This window comes from Bombus fervidus, chromosome 2, assembly GCF_041682495.2.
Source record: "Bombus fervidus isolate BK054 chromosome 2, iyBomFerv1, whole genome shotgun sequence".
Lineage (NCBI taxonomy): Eukaryota > Metazoa > Arthropoda > Insecta > Hymenoptera > Apidae > Bombus > Bombus fervidus.
In genome coordinates, this window is record NC_091518.1 from 10,493,065 (window position 1) to 10,512,395 (window position 19,331).

Genomic DNA, 19,331 nt, shown 5'->3' on the forward strand with positions numbered 1-19,331 from the left:
GAAACACCCGTTTATTGAATATATTCGAAGTTCTCTCGTAACGTAATTATCTGAAGAAGATTACAAATAAATACTTACATCCCATAGGAATAACGTTCTTTGACAAAGTCCTCGCCACAACTAGTCTCACATTTGGTACTTTGTCGGAAGATATTTCTAACAAAGTAGGTAACATTTCTTGCGAAAATCTATCCCCGCTAATGGCGTTTTTCGAAATCAGGTTGGCGCACACGAAGGCAAACGTCTGTCTTCTGATCCATTTTCTTGCGTAAACGAGAGATTTGAGCTTTCGAAACAGTGCTTTTACAAGACGTCTATTGTCAGAAAGATGTGCTACTATTTGTGTCATCTGTACAGATACGACAAAGCAAAGATATAAGACAAATATTAGAATAGCATTAGACTAGAAAATTAACGCAATATATAGAAAGTACATAAAATCGTACCAAGGACAGAGCAACGTATCTCACAGCAGCGTATTTGTCGCGTAGTAGATCAAGGGCCAGGGACACGATGAACCGGTCGACGTCTATAGGATCAAACAGATTTACAATGTCTGACAACTGAGTGGCTAGTTCCTCCCGAAATCTCCAGTTCCACTCGTTATCGGTGGTGAGGAATTCCTTCAGTCTTGGTAAATATTGGATCCGAACGGTAGGTTTGAGTATTTTCAAAAACGTTGCTAAATGCTTGAGTATACCTATTCTGACCTCATCCAGATCTTTGATAAATCCATCATAGATCGGGACAAGATCAGTGATAGTGAGTTCTTCCCCTAGAATTATGGCGATTTCGTGAATACTCGAGGCTAACGTGCGTCTCACTTTCCATTGATTAGCGCTTGCCAAAGATTGATAAGCTTGCTTTAGATATGGCCAATTTTCTCTTCCTAACGTGAGTACAACAGCAGGAAAACTAAATGCGCAATGATGAGGAATATCTCCGGGGCTCATGTCTCCGGAACATTGTTCTGGTTCAGCCATCGACAAGAACGAATCGATCAGATGCTGAGGAACGATCTCTTGATCGTTGAAATTCTTAATATCGTCCGCTGCGTATTTGTCTTCTTTTACCATAGCGTCTAACGAAGATGCTTTACTGGACGCTGTAGTGCTGATCAACGGCTTCCGGTCTACATTGTTCTGCGCTGCGGATCTTCTGGCAGCTTCGACGAGCTCGTCGTCCGGTGGAAGGTCTGGCTCTATGTAGTAGTATAGAAACGAATTAAAGTTTTCTGTGTCGTCCAGCGTTTGGTTGTTCTTTAAATGTTTCCTTTGTATCTGAAAGAAATTTGATGAAATCATTCTTTATGTGTTTCTTTAAAAAAAAAAAAAAAAAAAAAAAAAAACTATGTACTGGTTGTATTTCATAGTTGAACGAATAAGGGGCAACTGTCCGAAACATGTTTTAAGAATATACAATCCCCTTTATGACTCGTTACCATTATAACTGAAGAGCGAAATCGAATCACGTTAATGGCTATTTTCAAGGAAATAGAAAGGCAAATGAGCTCGCGAACCGCGTCGTTTCGTTACTTACGGACGTGTCGTACCTTCGATTTATAAGCTCTCATTGTGGAGATATCATCCTCCTGCGAGTCGTCCTCGTCGTCCTCCTCAAAAATTGGTTTTTGTATTATCACAGATGAATTGAAGTTATCCTTAGAATTATGGTCCTCCATATCGAGCGTGTGACTTCGTATCGCACACTTAGTAGGAAATATTCCCTCGTATGAGTACCTTATACTGTAAAAACACGTCGTTGATCTGCGTTATTTCTTCTTTTCTAGTTCGTAAGGGAAATGCGATCGTGATAAACGAAGCGAGAGAGTCGATGAGAAAATAAAAGGAAGCAACGAGAGCACAGAATAAGAACAGAGGAGAACAAATAAAACGGATATTACAACGCGAGTCTGAACAGAGTCGACCAAGTAGAAGGTAAAAACTTTCAGCTTTTTATACCTGAAACAATTATCTTGTTGGCTGGTAAACACTAGCTCGCCGTGTTGATTATAAGTTACTTCGGTAAACTGTTTCGCGAACGTGGATATGAATGGTCCTAAAATTTGAAAGGCAGACATTCGCACCCATTTCGACTCGTCGTTAAGATGCGTGGCCAGAAGCTCTGCCAATAGTAATCGACGATGCTGAAGGGTCATGCAGCATGAAACTGGCATCATAACGTCCACACACGCTTTCCGGACACCCCATATTTTATCGCTGCACAGGTCGACGAATATTGGGAACTGCGGGAGAAAGAAGAAATTAAAAAAACAATTCCTATTTTTTCGTATGCTCAACAGCTTGAGACTTTAGAAAATTTCTATCCCATCAAAGAAATTATAAGTCTTTTTTAGGGGGAATCGATGCCATGCATTCTTTTCAAGCGAACGAAATTGCAAATGAATTTAAAAGTAAAATGTCAAGCGTTTGTTAGCTTCTATATCGAGGGAGAGATTCTCGTGAAGGAACCTACCAGTTTTCGAAAAAGAGTTTTCCTGCCAACAGCGGCGCAAAGTTCTCCAAGGTGCGATGCGCAGAATTTTCTCGTATAGAATTCCTTATCTTCGCAAAGGGCGATGTATCTGTCCAGAAAAATCTTTTCTGTCAGCTCTTTGCCAATGAGTGGAGCCATCTTGCACATGAGCTGCGATAATAAAACATACGATATATCTCTGGTGAATTTTCGGATTTTCGATGATAAAGCAAACGTGATGCGATAGAAAACAAGTCAGTAACAAAGAAAATCAAAGGAAACATGTACAAATATGCACACGTTTTTTGTAGTTGCTTCCGTGTGTATACGATTAATTAATTCAAAAGAAACATAAAATAAAGGAAAATGTGTTTGCGACATCGTCTGCGTGGTTTAAGATCGCAGTGAACGGAGACATAAACCGTACCGTTCCGCTCATCAAAGCTGGCTGTGATACGAGTCTAAGTCACCACATCACAACCACTCTGATAGGAGGAACAGTCGAACTCGCGCCTCTTAAATACCTGGAAAACAAAACAACAGGTACGATACATACATCAATAGCGTGGTAGATGTTGGCCGGTAGCTAGAGGATCAAACGTGTCCGAGACAACCGCGGAAGATCGATCGTTTCGCGACGATGCTCGAGTACCTCCTTTGGCGCCCGCATCTGCACGAATCAGAAGGTCATTGTGCGACGATCAAACGAATTAGAAAGAGGTGAATCATCCTATCGTCGTTCGACGATCGTGACCGCGTACGCACATTGCGTTTTGTCCTACTTTATTTTTATCTTCTGTTAAGCTTCATAGATTAAGATTATCAAGTATTTTTCTAGCAGTACATCAAAATCCTTGGATCGTACGTATCATTAAATCTTTGTTATCGTTCATTTTCATTCTGTCTTTCCAATTTTTACCAATTTCTATATACCATAGTAGTGGCTACAAAAAGTATTTGCACGTAATTGCATTTAGTACAGTATTTATATACCAATCAATTAAGTATACTAACTTTTATACAATTTTAGAATTTCTAAATTTAGTAACATTTTATGAAAATGTGTAACAAAACGTTTCAACGAATGATAAGTCTGTGCACAAAGTCCTTTTCTGTAGACACTGTATATATACATAATTACATTATTTACATTTAGTTAAAAAGCGGTAAAAGAAAGGAATTGAAGGTAAACGTAGTGTACGGCAATCATCATGGATCACGAATAAGGAAGTCATCTGGAGATAGTCGTTCAATAAACGCGATCACGTCCTTCATGAATCCTGTGAACCCATGAGAGGAAGTCGACTATGAAAGAGTGCAAAGCCTTTCCCGAAAGTGGAAACTACGCGTGAGGAGACGATCTCCGTATCGGGACAGCCGATCGGAAATGTTTTTCTTTAAAATGGCTCGCGATGGAACGCTGTATTTCGCGGGAAAACGGCCACGCCACCCATAGAAGATGCTTCAAGGATGATCGAGAATGGATCTCTGCGAGCGTAAAGGTGAGACGACGTTTCCGTTGCTTTTACAGAAAACCGAGTTCTACCTTGATACGATAAAGGAAAATCGATACCGAGATCCACGCTAGAAGCTGTTGACTAACGGACGATCTTACATTTTGAATCATATTGAACATAAAAAAACAGTTGATGAAACGCGTCGCCGCGCTCATCAAAGCTGGCTGTGATATGAACGCTTGCATCAGCATATCACAACCACTTTGTGAGCGATGCATCCGCGTTATTTTTATTCTGCGAACCTTCCTAAAATCCTAAAGGCTGCGAGAAACAAGCTTCTATATGTATGTATTATTTTTATATATAATTTCCTAGCACCGTCACACTCGAAAATACAGTTGGATAGGATGCTGCTTCGAATAGAAAACACGACACGTTGCACGAAACGGCGATCCAAATCGTCAAAAATGGCTGTGATATGAAATCTATAAAAGCAACACGCCACAACCAATTTGACGATTGGATCGCGTTGTTCTCGTTTTCTGTAGTTTTGCCTCTTCTGCGGTCACTTTGCTTCGTTCTTTGTCTTCTCATGATGATCGCGGCAGTCTCGATCGTAATCGAGAACAGTACTAGAGGAGTGAGTGTATGCAACATAAGATGGAAAAATGAGGGTAAAAATTAGAAGATCGTAAAAGTTATGCACACACGTCGTTCATTCGCTATACCTTTAGGTGTCCATCGACGACGTGGGTGATTATTAATTAAGCGGGGGCACTAAGTGCACTCGTACAGCGCACACGAATATGCTCCCTGACGATCGATTCTGCGGGCCAAGCTCATCAAAATGGCTGTGATATGACTCGAAACATTCCACAACCAATTTGATGTATCGGACCGCAAAAGGTATTTTCATTTCGGTGCCTGTGCTCGGGTACAACGTTCGTGTTCCACCATCTCTCTTCATGTCGGTTCTCTCTCTCTCTCTCTCCCTCTCTCTTCGTATGTGTGTTTCTCTCTTGCGGATCGTTCGTTTTCGTCGTCCCTCAATTCCGTGAGAGATACAAACGACGCGTTCAGTTTTCCGCTTTCTCTCGTTCTCTCTGCTAATTATTTCTACGTTTCTCTTCCGTTTCTGCCCCCTTTTTTTGGCTTTCCCCACGCTCTTTCCTTTTTCCCCTCGTTCGATTTTCTCCGTTGAATCGTGCGTTGTGGACGAACACAATTTTGCTCATCAAAGCTGGCTGTGATAGTCGAACTCTATGACAAACCAACTTTGATGGTAAAAGCATGTCCTTGTCAAAGATGTGCCAGATGTTCCTCATAAACTCTTCTTTTTCTCATCGATATCACCTGAAAATCGTTCGGAGACCTTGCTACCTCTCCGCTGATTCCTACTTTAAAATCGATCGTTATTCCTGTCATTTTGCGATAAATGAACTTACAGAAGCAAGTCATTTGCTTTTTACAACTAATCGCGTACCTACTCGAGTAATGAAATTACGTGTATAAAGGAGAGAGCCACCGTAATGACTCTTCGACCAAAAACATTTCCTATGGAGAAGTCACTACAGTGACATAAGGTGCCTAAAGAGCGTTATGGATCTTTGACGGAATCGGTAAACGCTCAGTACGAAATGAAAAGCGTTAAAAACCCCAATTTCTCTCGGACGTATAGATCAGGTCTCGTTTGGTCGTTGGTGAACGTCGTAGTAGAACGAACGCCGGATGAAAGACAAGATAGTGAGACGCGATAGCGTGAGAACATCTCACTACCCATGTCTTTCAGGCGGAATCCGTTGGAACGAGGGCGGCGTAAGGTCCAACGACCATAAACGCGAGACAAACTCGATACACCTATTGCTCTGGATAGTCGGCGATACACTTCCTTGCATACGATGGAAGCATGGTCGAGCCGAATGGATCAAGAATGCTAGACGCGAGAAACCCGTCTTGCCTTGTTTTTCACCACGCTGCCGTACTTTCAATGGACACACGTTTACCCTTGAGTAATTCTTTACATACGTATTCTTTAATTAAACGACGTCGACGATCGTGCTATGCTTCGTTTGAACGCATTAAAATGAGAAAACTCGTTAAACTACATGGTGCCTGATAGAATGTTAAAATAGAATGTGGAAAAAACAGCGGGGTAAAGAAAGAACTGCAGAATGATTCTGCGTAGGTTCCATTCCACTCGTTCTCTCAACGCGCGATTCCACCTCGAACACGCAATAATTGCAGGCTATGAACATTGCGACGAATACGCGGATTACGACGAGACGAGAGATTACGATTTTCGTTAGATAATTTGATCGTACGAATGGTTTGTCGAAAATGTCCGATCTAGCGCCTTCATTTTTCCAGGCACGTCGAAATGTTTGAAATCGTTCACTAAGTTATATATAATTAATTATTTTAAAAGACACGAAAGAAAAAAAAAACCGCAGTTTGTCGGATTATTTCGAAATGATAGGTGGAACATTTTAATCGAAGACGTCGGTGATTACTATTGTCCTTCTTAATATATTTCTTAAAAAATATCAATGGATATAACGTACCATATTAGATGGTGTGGGTTACGGCAACAAAATTTAAAATTTAAAAGAAAAAAAAAGGGAAAGAAAGGAAACCAAAGAAAGAAACGAAAAAAAAAAAAAAACATAGAAACTTACGGAGATGCCAGAGTTAAGGAAATCGACGGACGTACAGAGGGTTTCTATAACAGGACACAGCTTGCCCTCTATCGTGGTGTTATCGATGAGTCCCTTCTTCGTCAACGTCAACACTGCTGTCTGAGCCATCATTCGTACCTGAGGTAATAAAAAAAAAGTAAACAAAAATTAGAATTCGTTGACGAGACCTTAAATTCTTTGCCGCCTGTGGAAAGAACACGATTTCCGCCAGGTTTCGAAAGAGAAGGAAGCGGTTGTCGAAAAGTATATCTGGATCGACGTAAATCATAAGAAAAAAAGGTGCTTATCGATGGAAGGAAGCTTTGACGATCAACCGCGTGGAGGAACGTGATCAAAATATTCACCTGGTTGTCTTGATCTTGTAAGTATCTGATAATGAGATCGAGGAGATGATTGTGAAAAATATTGTCGAATAGGTGCGGTGTCTCATGGCAGATCATCACCACGTGCGGTATATGTTCCATCATGTCCAGCCCAACTTGCGCATCTAAAATCAGAAATAATCGATTTTTCATCTTTTAAATTTTATTCTTTTTGCGTTTATATCGCTTTTCGTATATTTATTTATTTTCCGTTTGTTTAAAAAACATTCTACAACGACCACCATCCAGATCGAATTCTGGATTTCTTTCGATAGTCGTAAGTTCAGCCGATCGTAGATCAAAGTGGGTAACTATACTTTCTCAAATGTTATAGTCAAAGCACTTGTGCGATCGACTATCTTACATGATTTTATCAATTTTTGTCTACTTTTTCTTTCGTGGAGTCAACCTATGTGATAAGCGATTCAAATAGCGATAATGTAATACAATCGTTAGTATAATCGTTTTTGTAAAACGGTAGAAGTAATTTGTGAAAGAACAAACGTGATTCTCCGTCGTCCCATTGAAAAGAATTCAACGATGAACAGGCTGAGCAGACGAATGCAAATTTATTTTAATCGGCGCCGATACGACCGAATCGGCGATATTCGTTAGATTTCCCTCAAATAATTAATCACGGAATATTCACGAATAGTGAATGGGGATTTCTACGAATCTAACGTTATATCTTCCGGGGAGGAATAAAAATTCCTATTGAAATAGAAAGAAGAAGAAAAACATGTAGGAAAGAAAAGAGAGAAGACCTGCTGTGCTCCATCGATTCTTTAGACGAGGAAAGAACTGTCGGCGTTCTATGAAGGAATTCGATCGTTTCTTTGCAACTCACGATCGGCCGCTAACCGTCAGCCATTCGTGCGTCGAAAGCGAGAAAAACTGGAGGGAAAGGCAAGGGACCATTCTTCGGCGTTTTCTCGACCTTGAACGTTTTTATTACTCCAACAGGCATTTTCGTAGAAATACCTGAACGAAAAAGAAAGGCCAGGCATACCAGTGACCATGTTAATTGGGAAGACCTTAGCACCTTCTTAATAACGGTATGCTCTTGAGGAATAAAAATTTCCTGTTTGTTTATTAGTCGAAGGATTATAGGTTCGGGTCAACTGGTCAGGTACAAAAACAAGTACAAATTACGTCGCTCGAGAATCTTGGAAGTAGTGTTTGATGGAACGTTTATGGAAAAATATATTGTATTTTTCAAATTCTGAATAGAGACATATTCTAAGGATATTCAATGTACAATTTTAAACATTCTAGTAAAATATAAAAAATAAATAAAGAAGGTACATACCATTATGTTTGTTTTACGTTTTTCATTAGCATCGTCGAATACTTGGTTTCTCGCGATGTCATTATCGCGAATTAACTTCAACTGTGCTCTCAACACGTTCGATTTCTTCGAAACCCCTTCCATGATTAAAAACACAGGGGAAAATAATAGGAAGCCGTTAAAACTTCGTTTTAAATATTAGACTACAAGAAATTGTAGAAATTTACAAAATATGCGTGATGGAGGAAGAAACAGAAACATGAAACTTAGAATCCACACACACGAACTATTCATACAGATTATTATTTCCACACACACATAAGTGATTATTTGGTAAAAAAATGCTACGGCTGCATCATGATCGACAAGACTGAACAGACGATGGCAGTACGGACACCGCTCCATTGCAGAGCATGTGTCCGACTGAGTGTCTCGTCGGTTAGTTGCTCACGGGAAATGCACATTCCCGATTTGTCGGATTTTTCCAGTGGTAGGGAGGACAAGAAGGGTAGTAATCTCCCCACTACTCGACTGCAAGGCCCAACGAGGGAGCGAGTAGGAGAGGGGATAGGGGATCGAGGACAAAACGGGGCTCGTTCGTTTTCGGATAGCTTCGCGCGTACTTCGTGAGGCCCACGATCCGAGCACGTGTTCGCTTTTCCCTCCCCTCTCGTATCCCGTTTCCCAGCGAGTTTCCTCCCACGTTGACGCAACCGCCCTTCGTGCCTCCGGTTTTAGCCGACGAAACGCGAACAAGAAGCTCGATCTTGTCCCCACCCTCTGGCATTTTTCTCTTTGCCACGCAGCCCCAGTCCATTAATCACGCGCTGGGTCTTATCTTCTTTTTCTCCGCCTACTGCATCCTTGCGCCTTCTGTCCAGGACACGAGATCCCGCCAAAAATATCCCGCTGCGTTCCTTCAGGATTAAGAATCACCGATTATTTACCCTTGGCATCTTCGTCTCCTTTTCAGCCACGTTCGTTTTCGTTCATTTCGTCGATCGTTTCTTTGAAGGGACGAAGGTTCATTGTTGATCGTAGCCGATGTTAAGACTGGCCAACATTGTGTTTGAAAAGCTGTTTCTTCTTTTGGCGCGGTTCCTACCCGATCCACGTGATTTAGGTCTTTGGCGCCAATATTTTTAGAGGATTCTAGGAATATGGTAACATTCCTGCACTCCTCTCAGGCATTTTCTAACTCGCCAATTGTATTTCTTTTTACCGTTTCATAATCTTTTAAATGTGAAAAAGAAAGAATCGATGGTAGGTAGCTTCGATATTTAATTTTACACTTTGGATTTACGCGGTGTTCGTTCCATGTATATAATCCTTTTTACACGGATAAAAATCGCGTACAAGAAAAAGAGAAAAAATACTGTAGAGGAAATCGAAGTTATAAAAGTATTTATTTCATATGGGTTCGCAAATAAATTGAATATATAGAATCGTACAAAAGCTGAAACAAATTCTATTCATCGTCTTTGTCCGTATCCGTATTTCCAGGCAATCAATTTTTTCTTTAATTGTCTCAGTCACCATATTCGACGTTTGACATATTTTCGAAGTTCTGTTTCACTTTTGTTATAAACGTTTCAGGTTAAAAGCGCTCGTTGGGAATCTCGTTATTGTCGACAACACGATAGATTTAGACAAAGATTATGGAAGATTATATTTTCTGACCGCGTAAATCCATAGACTGGCGGCATTTATCGGAAAAGAGAGAAAAGCATAACTTTCGTATTCGAAGGTGCAAAACTTCGTTTTACGTCTCACGAATATTAATTGGCTATGAATTTATAACGCTTTTTGAAAAAGTACCGAACTTTTAATCAGTTCTATCTTTTTATTATGGCAGCCTTTAATCGTTATTAATATAAATGATTTTTCCCTTCAATGTTACGCTATAAATATTCTTAAAACGTTAAAAATACTATTGTTAATTAAAACGAAAGCAAAACTGAGATACGACAAATTCGAGGATCTTCAGGTCGAAATTAAACCGAAACACGACGCATGATTCTCGAATTCATTGATCATCGTGTAACTCGTACAATTATCTGCTAATTGAAATGCTCTTCGTCCGCGATGGATAATTAGAAACGTATTTGCGATCGATATATAGTTACTTTTCCCTTAGCGGCTCCATGAAGACGAAGCTAGTTACGCGGTGACGGATGGATCGATCTCGGGTATCGATCGTATCGGGCCAATAATGAGAAGACACCCTCCGGTAACAGTGGCACGGATTCATAGAAACGCCACCAAGATCCGCATGAAAACCACCTTCACGGAACAACAAGTATTCGAACCCCTTTCGCTTTACGGGAACAATTGGCTTCGTTGCATTCTTATCGAGAAAGAGAGAGAAAACGCGTAACTAGAAGAGTCATTGTTATTGGAGCCATCGTTGTCTCGTTCTCGCCACCAGAAAAATAGATACATTCTCGGCTTGTCCATTTTTATCGAACATTCCCAATTACGAAACTTATATAACTCTCCATATTTCTTCGTTAAAATTTTAACACATTTTTTATGGTAGGCGTAAATCAACGTTTTTTTTATTCAATTTAATATACTTCTCGAAAACGTATGGGATAGAACTGTATGGGATAGAATTTATTTTACAGCAAAAAAAAAAGAAAAAAGAAAGATTCTCCCGAACGCAAGCTGTATCCTGTGTCATTCCAGAGAAAAGAAAAAAAGGTGAAGCAGATAAATGGTAAAGGAAGAAAAAGAAAATATCCGTTTCGTTGTCTGTTAAGCTTTCACGTATTTCCTCCTCACATATGGCAGGGAAAAATCGGGAACTAGTCGACGCAACTGGCTACGTCCTCTTTCCCCGATCCACCGAAATGGAAAAGGGGCGCGTGTCCCTTTCGATATTTGTCCCTGCTCGAGGAAGCTAGTCCAAAAATACGTGAACGCGTGTAGAGAAAAAGCGCGCGTGTCGCGTGTCCCCGATCACGAGTCCTGAATCTTCCTTCCTACAACCCTCTTCTTCCTCGTTCGTGTCTTCCCCTATGCTATACTTCGATCGGCCCACGGAAAAACACCGATGCCGGCACGTGTTACGACCAAGATGTTCCATCGTCGTCTTGATCGCGCCTAAAAATAGTTCAGCCAGTATGTGACACTCGTCAGGGATCATGGTCTGTCGGGAATGCACCTTTCCTCGACAGTTGCATCTCTGTCGGGAAACGCCTGATGGCTCGTAGGACACGTGGCGCGTTTACAACACGATTATTTTAATAGAAATGGAGAAGTATGTATAGATAGTTACGAATGTAACTAATTGTGCGTTGATAGTTCGATATCAAGCTATGGATAATTATAGATTATTTTGGTAAAAATTTTATATATTATTATATATATGTCGGAGATGTAAGGACATCGGGGCCTTTCTTTTAAAATATTTGGGAAAGTCCCCAATACTTTAGTCCAGATTTTTTATTATAGCTGTACTTAAATAATAAAACTGACGAATAGTTGTTTATGATTTAATCAGAGTATGGGTACCCGAGATTTATGACAATGGGCTTAGTTCTTATTGACATAATGAGTCGTTGAACGTAGTCGCGGTCACGGAAGGGATGTGTACTCGACAGTTCCACTTGGATTGAGATTCAGTCAGATAAGTTCTATCTAGACTATGGATAAGTACGTTGAGTCACTCCTAAATCGTAGATTAGTGAATTGAGTTCGACTTAGAAGGAATCGCATTCGTCATACCGTTGACGCGTATTCGTTACTCAGTCTAAGGATTATTGCCATTCACATCCCGAATATCTAATTACCACGGTTACTTATTAAATTCTGTCATAATCATAGTTGTACTAGTAAATATCTTCGCTCTTGCATAGCAACAATGTCTAATCCAAAGAAAGATTCGTTACGCGCCCCTAACCCTAATGATAATCCGACATATATTATACTATTTCTGTATAATATATTATATATATTATTTCTAGTAAATTCAATTAGACGATGAAAGAAAACCGAACAACTTCAAAAAATGTTCAACAAATATCGTAACTTTAATACGTGTATTTAATTCTTCACAAGTAATATAGCGCGAAGTATAATAATTAATTTGTACTTCGAGGCTGTGTATATAGATTACCGATATTAGTTAGGTACGCCGCGTATATTATACATTTTTAATATTCCTATCGTATCATAAGAATACAATTAAAACGACAAAATATCGAACCCTGTCGATAATCACGTAGATCTTTTGTTAAAATAAACTGTTTCGCCGCATCGAAATTAGGCGAGTTGGTTTACACGTTTCAAGATAACCGATCGAGAATTCAGAAAATTTGTCTAGAGAATTTCCTACAAGAATTTCATCGTCTTTATTTTGCTTGTCTCGTAGAATGACGCTGGAAAGCAACGAACGAAGCCCGGTCGTACGTGTTTTTCCAACGTTAGATCCGCTAACGCTCGGGAAATAACGATCACGCGTCCAGGTACGATCGATGGCGAGTTTATTTGCAATTCGTAGGATTCCCTTTGTTGTCGCGAGGTCGCGTATTAAGAGAACGCTGCGGCAGCACAGAAATATAAAAGAAGCGCATTTTTTACATGTGACGGAGGTCCCGCGCAGGTCTTAAAAGTCGGCGATCTTAAAGTATTTTCGTAGGCCTAGGAAAAGAAAAGAACCATTAGTGGGATGAAAATGCAGTGGCGCGTCATTTTCCATGTTTCTTCGAAAAGGTCAGGTAAGAAGGGAATGTTTCTCAAGGAAGGATGCTGGCTATTGCTTTTTCAAAGATATCTTTTCCTTTTCTATTTTCCTCGTTTCTGTGTTTCGGTTTTCGTTAGGCTAATCTTTCCCCAAGATATTCATTGACTCATCGGAACGTCATAGATGACTTTCGAACATGCGTCATTCGTTTCTGCGAAAACTGCCCCGAACGATGACGATTGTTGTCGATATTTACTCGGGACGAAGAGAAACAAATCGATTTTTCAAACGACCGATCATTCTCACGAGTTTCATGGCTTCTCGAAATTTTTTCCTAATGCTGTCACAATTCTTCCGCTCATATTTTCCTATATTTAACGATGTTTACTGTATCTCCTGTCGATCGCCAAATAGCTGTATTTCCAATCTAATAACCGATGCCCGTTTCCTTATGAATAAATAGCAGGACATAAATTCTTGACCTCTTTTTAAGATTTCTAGTAATTTTACTCGCAACCTTTATGGTTTCGAGCGATGGTAAACGCGTTAGCAGGTGATCAGGGAATTTTTCTCTTCTTTTTAAGCTTCACTTTGCTTCTAAACCCAACTATAAACTATTCTTCGACCAACGCCATTATGCGTTTTGATCTCTCGTTCGAGTTTCAATAAAAAAGGATAGCGTTATTGAAATTACAGATAGCGAAAACACGATATCTCAAGCAAGAAAATCGTCTTTAGGTTCGCCGCTGGGTCGGGTGTTTCGTTTCAAAATTCCATGTAACGTAGAAGTGGGCTAGACGAAAAAGTAAACTGTAGCGAGCGTCCTCGTATAAATACCTCGCGCTGAGAAACCACGACAGACTTCCGGTGAGGCGCGTGCTACACCGGAAGCGGCGACAATCTTGTCGTCACCTACTACGGAGCAACAGCCTCGTCTGCAACCCCAACTGGCTTCCTTGTCACGTTACCCCACCGGTAACACGGAACACGTTCTGTCTTCTCTCAAGAACGCGTCCTGGCCCTTCTATTTTTAAACTTCCCCCGTATCCGCACCCACGGGTCTCGTTCGGTGTATCTCGTTCGAGGAAACGGGGCTGAGCAACCGGAAAAACAAATGGCGAACCACCTAAAAAGGAATTTTCTCCAGGCCTGTGTATGTAAGCTAGGGAACATCCTGGGTCGTTTCAATTTTTCATGGTCGAGAGGGAATCAGGTAAAAATGTCGGGTTCGCAGTTAGTAAATTATTTCTGTAAAAGGTGTAATTGCAACTCGAAACGAGGTGTAAGATTTTGGATCCACTCGTCGCAAATATATGCGCGTGAAAGAATAAACTTGCTTGCGACAATTAAAGTTTCAGCTCCCTTTTAATAAAACCTTTGCTACGGTGTGATTATTAGTATAAAGATAACAAGAGTGCTGTGTAAGGTTGAAACAAGTTGCAATGTTGGACGTTTTGAAGAGTCGATGGCAACGTACAAATTGTCGATCTTCTCGTTGCCCGATAAATGGAAAGAATTTTTACACGATAGAGTAAGCGATAGGCATCGAAATCTGCGAATGCTATACAATAGTCTTTTGACAATTGGTAAAAGTTTGATCACTCTTTCAACAATCACACCTATGAAACCAATTGAATGCAAGACGTAAATATGATAAAACTTACGTGCATCTAAAGAGTAGACTTTGCTACATAAATTTTGGTTATTGCAGATTAAGATGGTAGATAATGCTTTAAATCGATTCGAGACGAGGTTGTTAATAAGTTGTACAAATGGAAAGCAAAAACGGGAAAATTGGAAAAATAAAAAACATTCAAAGATGCAGTATCTGGCAGCAAAGGAAGGTAATTGATAAATTACGTGCGGAAGCAGTGCGTCAAGGATTTGGCTCAGAATTATTTCCAATCCTTTCGTTTTTTATCTAGAAGCTGTAAAATAAAACAAATGTGCGAATGCCAACAACGTGCAACGTTTAGAATGATATAACTGTGTATAGCGAACATTTAAGCAAATTAGGTTTCTCGAGTCGTCTGTTTCTGGCATAGGGCAGCCTCCAAATTAAAATTCTTAGATTTTATCACATCATAAAGTAAACTGTCAAATTAAGATTGTGACGTTTTGATTTTCTACCTGTTCATTTTAAATCTTTCTTCTTCTTTTTCTTCCCTTTTTTTTCTTTAGAATTGATAGAGAACGCGATACGTTTCTAACTGCTTCGGTTATACTTTATATCTTCGAATGTGTAATTTTAACGGATAAATAAGTTCTTAACTTACCAGTATCGTCGGCGATCTGCCTCACCACCTGCATCACTTCGTTCACGTTAAGTTTCGTTCCATTGCTAGCGGCAGTGCGAAATATCTCCACCAACATCCTTCCGATTCTCTGACTGCAAGAAAAAGTAACAGTACGAAGGTTAGTTGGTGCAGCTTGTAACTGTGATTAAAAAGAAAGCGTTGCACAGTTGAAATACCGAGAATAGCAGAGATACCTTGAGAAGGTAAAAGGAATGGGAAAGAACAAAATCAATTAATTCTAATTTAAATATTTTTACTCGTTGAAATCTCGAATAGTTATTTTCAAACTTGCTCTATAATTGCAATAACATGCGGAATAGTACGATGTCGCAAATTGACATCGCCTGTTTAACATATTTTCCGTACTCTAATGATCCAATTTACGGCAAATCATAGCTCTACATCGATTCAACGCGGTTCGTTTTACCTGATAAGTGTGCTATATTATAGTACAATGTTATATAGATATTTTAAATATTTTTATATTATAATTATGTATAAATTCATAAAAATCCCAATAACCGATGTTTCGACGAATTTCCCGTACTCCAACGATCCAATTTACGGCAAATCATAGCTCTGCATCGATTCAACGCGGTTCGTTTTACCTGATAAGTGCGCCCTATAGTACAACGCTATATGGTTATTTTGAATATTCTTACACTTTTATATTCATAAAAATTCCAATAAACGGTACTTCGACGAATTTTCCGTACGATCCAAGTGAAACGTAGTTTTACAGCGGTGATCGCGATCGACGACGAGGTAATGCACGCAGAACGTCGAGAAAGTAAGCAGACATTTACGAGCCGCGTCTCGTCCAGAATATAAATCATCTAGCAGCAACTGGCCGAAGGATACGCTTAAGGAGGGCGCAAGATGGGCGAAGAAAGAAAGTGGCGAGAAAGGGCAAGGTTTACCTACGGAAAATTACATTTTCTTGGCGGAATCGCGGACGAATGCAAATATCAGCGCAGGGGACGATAATTAACGGCGAACAGAGAAGAAGTTGGCCGGGGAGAAAAAACTTTTAACAAGGAACGATGGAACCACGCGCCCCCTCGTTGACGAAGTCTCGGAATCGTTCGCGTGTCCCTGAAATTCCCGACGACGATCGGTCGCAACTTTCATCGCTGTCCGGTTCCCCAGCCAATTTCGTTCAAACTTGCACACCAACGAGAAGGAAGTTGGCAAAGCGGGTGTACTTGGTCGAATCTTAACGATCGGCGCGGTTGCGGGGGCCAATCAGGATATACCGGCGGACAGAAGCCTGAAAAGGAACGGACGTCGGCAGTGGTTGTCAGTCGGCCATCGTGACGGCGTCGAGGAGAAGGAGGCAATGTTCTCTTCGAAACGAAAAATCGAAGTGGTAGCGAGCATGGCAAAAAAAAGGAAGAACAAAAAAATAAAAATAAAAAAGAAAAGAAGAGGAGAAAGAAAGTGGAGAAAGAAAGCGGTGGAAGAGAAAAGGAATAGGTGGAACGCAAAATATAGGAGCGCGTAACGTGGCTGTATGGTGGGGATGGAAGGAAGGGAGGAAGAAAAAGAAGAGGAAAAAATGAGCACGGGGGTTAAGATAGAAGCGAACGAAATCGATGGTTGGACCGAGAAAGAAGCAACAGGAAAAAAAAATCAAGGAGGTACGCGAAGAAGACGAAGAAGGACGCGAAGAAAGCAAGAAGATACGTGAAGAGTTCGATCTTCCAGTTTGGCGTCCTCGCAAGACTTCCCCCCACCGCGCTTCAATAGCACCGTGGAGGGGAAAGCTATCCCCTCCACTGTGGCCGAGTGCGTGAACGGATGGACGCGGGGAAGCGAGTTGGTGGGGGGAAGGCAAAAGAGAGAGCGTTGGCAGCAGCCGCAAGGCGAGTAGACTGTGCCGCGATACTCGTAGAGCGATAAAGACCGAGTACGGTAGGTTGACGAAGCGATGGAGGGGACGGAGGAGAGGCGACCGCGTGGTGGGGGGTAGAACTGGCACCAACGGAAGATCGTTTGCGGTACCCCACCAGAAGTTTACCGGACGATCGGAGGTGGGGGGGCGACCGTTCTCCAAAGTCGTTGGAGAACGGGTAGAGGGATGGTACCGCCCGTGAACGCCTACCGTGCCGGCGCAAACATGGCCGCCGCCGGCGTCGTCGACGACGACGACACCGACCACGAGGATCGCCACTAAATTCCGCTCGCGTACCACTGAACTTCTTCTCGCCAATCAACTTCCGATGGGAATTATACGAATGCACAAAACGATCGATTTAAACGAGCATCCGCTTTATCACACGTTTTTCGTGATCGATAGTCGCGAGACCGGATAAAGGCGGATGGGGTGTGAAATACGTACGCGGACCCAGCACCACCTCCGGCCCAAAATTGAAGTACAACTCCGCTGGTAACTTCGCGCTGCTGCGCATGTTCGTGCTTCAGGATGGCTCGTAAGATCGATAGGGAAGACGGCGGTTTCGTGACCGACGAGCTTCGGGGGCTGGTTTCGATTTTAGGGGAAAGTCGATTTGTCGGGCGGGGGAATCGTTCGCAACGATGTAAAGCGCTGAAAACTTCGCGTTTAACTGTACGCTCGTACTTCCTGCTAATTCAACCAAGCTATCTATACATTACATATTCTGTAGTACAAACTTCGAACATCTCTCACCTGGAATTTTGCTTAAATTTTTCAAATTTTCTCTATTTTCCAAATCGTCTCTCTATAACACAAAACTAGAAACCTATAGAATATCCAAAGTTCAGAATAAACTTGCTCGGGCTCCATTAAAATAATTGCTATCGAAAAGAAACTCGCGAACTTCCATTGCAACGACTTCGCCATTGCTTTCTATTTGGAACGTTCCGCTAATTAATCGAATATAATCGGCGAACGGGAAAAATTCCTTGGCGCCGACATGCACGGTGCCTTGGTTCTCATTATCGATGTTAAAACCATGGCCCCATTTTAACGGGAACACGGTCGTTATTTCGACGATAACGCGTTATTACGCGATCGTGCGTAATACGCGCGGACCGTTCTCGCCAAGTATCGGTCGCGAAATTTCATTATCCGCCTCGTGAAACGCGCACGAGGACCAGCAATATTCGGGGAATCGTTTACGAGAAAAAGGCGTCTGCAGAAAATACATCGCACCTTCGATGTCGCGTGCAACCTCCACCTCATAGAGATACAACGTTGTATTCGAGTCGCGTGTGCGCCTCTCGTATTCCGTTTGAACGGAGAAAAGTGGATTTGCTTGTCTTTTCGAACGCGCAGAGTCGTGGAAATAGACGTAACGTCACGTCCCCGAGACGAAGAAACGGTAAAGATGGATAGCTATGTGCATCGTCGTGCGATGCTGCTCACTGCCAGCTACGATCTCTATCTCTTTTTAATGTCTTCCCCTCTCTTTATTTAGTACGAATGTTACGTTGCTTATTGAAAGTTTGATTAAATTTGAGATACTATGACGCGAGAAAAGAAGGAACGTCTTCCCCTTGAAATTTATTACGCGTCAGCTCGATCGACAAATGTTATTTATTAAATTTAGTGGTGGAATATCACCTGCCTTTTACCAAGAAGAATAAAAAAGGAAAGAAGTGTCTGAAGTGGCTGTTGAAAAGCGGAATTTATCAGTCGTCGCGATATTGGCACGTCGATTTTAGAAATGAAATTCCTCTGCTATCTACTTCTGAAGATCTGAACTCTTGATAATCAACGCTTTTTTAATCGAAGTCGCTTCGGCGTTCTCCTAATCATCGAAGATAGCGGAAAAATCGTTTGTTTTCATATATTCAACGAAAGCTTATCGTTTCGCTATTCGACACCAACGTCGTGTTTTTCTATCACGTGTTCGATAGTTAAAAAGGGTAAACGAAATGGAAACCGGAACAGCAGGAGAACTCACATGGAGATCTTAATTCGCGGCAATTGACCATTCGACAAACACAATGTTCTTCGGTTCGTTAAACAAACGCATCCGCGATCGACGAACTTTACCGGACAAGTTGACCGCGCTTTCTAGCCACCGGAAGCCAGCTGTTATCTCAAGAAGCTAGCCGGCACCGTACGACAAAGCCCTCGTCT

General features: G+C 41.3%; 1 protein-coding gene across 6 annotated transcripts in view; it reads right to left on the reverse strand.

Annotated features, from left to right (window-relative positions):
* The window catches only part of LOC139993420 (serine/threonine-protein phosphatase 4 regulatory subunit 1), a 147,255-nt gene that overhangs the window by 3,604 nt on the left and 124,320 nt on the right, over window positions 1–19,331 (reverse strand). For all 6 annotated transcript variants that reach the window (XM_072015131.1, XM_072015166.1, XM_072015141.1 and 3 more), the window contains 8 exons: window positions 15,242–15,354; window positions 6,973–7,115; window positions 6,608–6,745; window positions 2,476–2,646; window positions 1,962–2,245; window positions 1,553–1,745; window positions 447–1,280; window positions 79–349 (listed from right to left, as the gene is read on the reverse strand). In XM_072015131.1, the coding sequence (XP_071871232.1) occupies window positions 79–349; window positions 447–1,280; window positions 1,553–1,745; window positions 1,962–2,245; window positions 2,476–2,646; window positions 6,608–6,745; window positions 6,973–7,115; window positions 15,242–15,354 (2,147 nt within the window). The remainder of the gene's footprint in view (window positions 1–78; window positions 350–446; window positions 1,281–1,552; window positions 1,746–1,961; window positions 2,246–2,475; window positions 2,647–6,607; window positions 6,746–6,972; window positions 7,116–15,241; window positions 15,355–19,331) is intronic.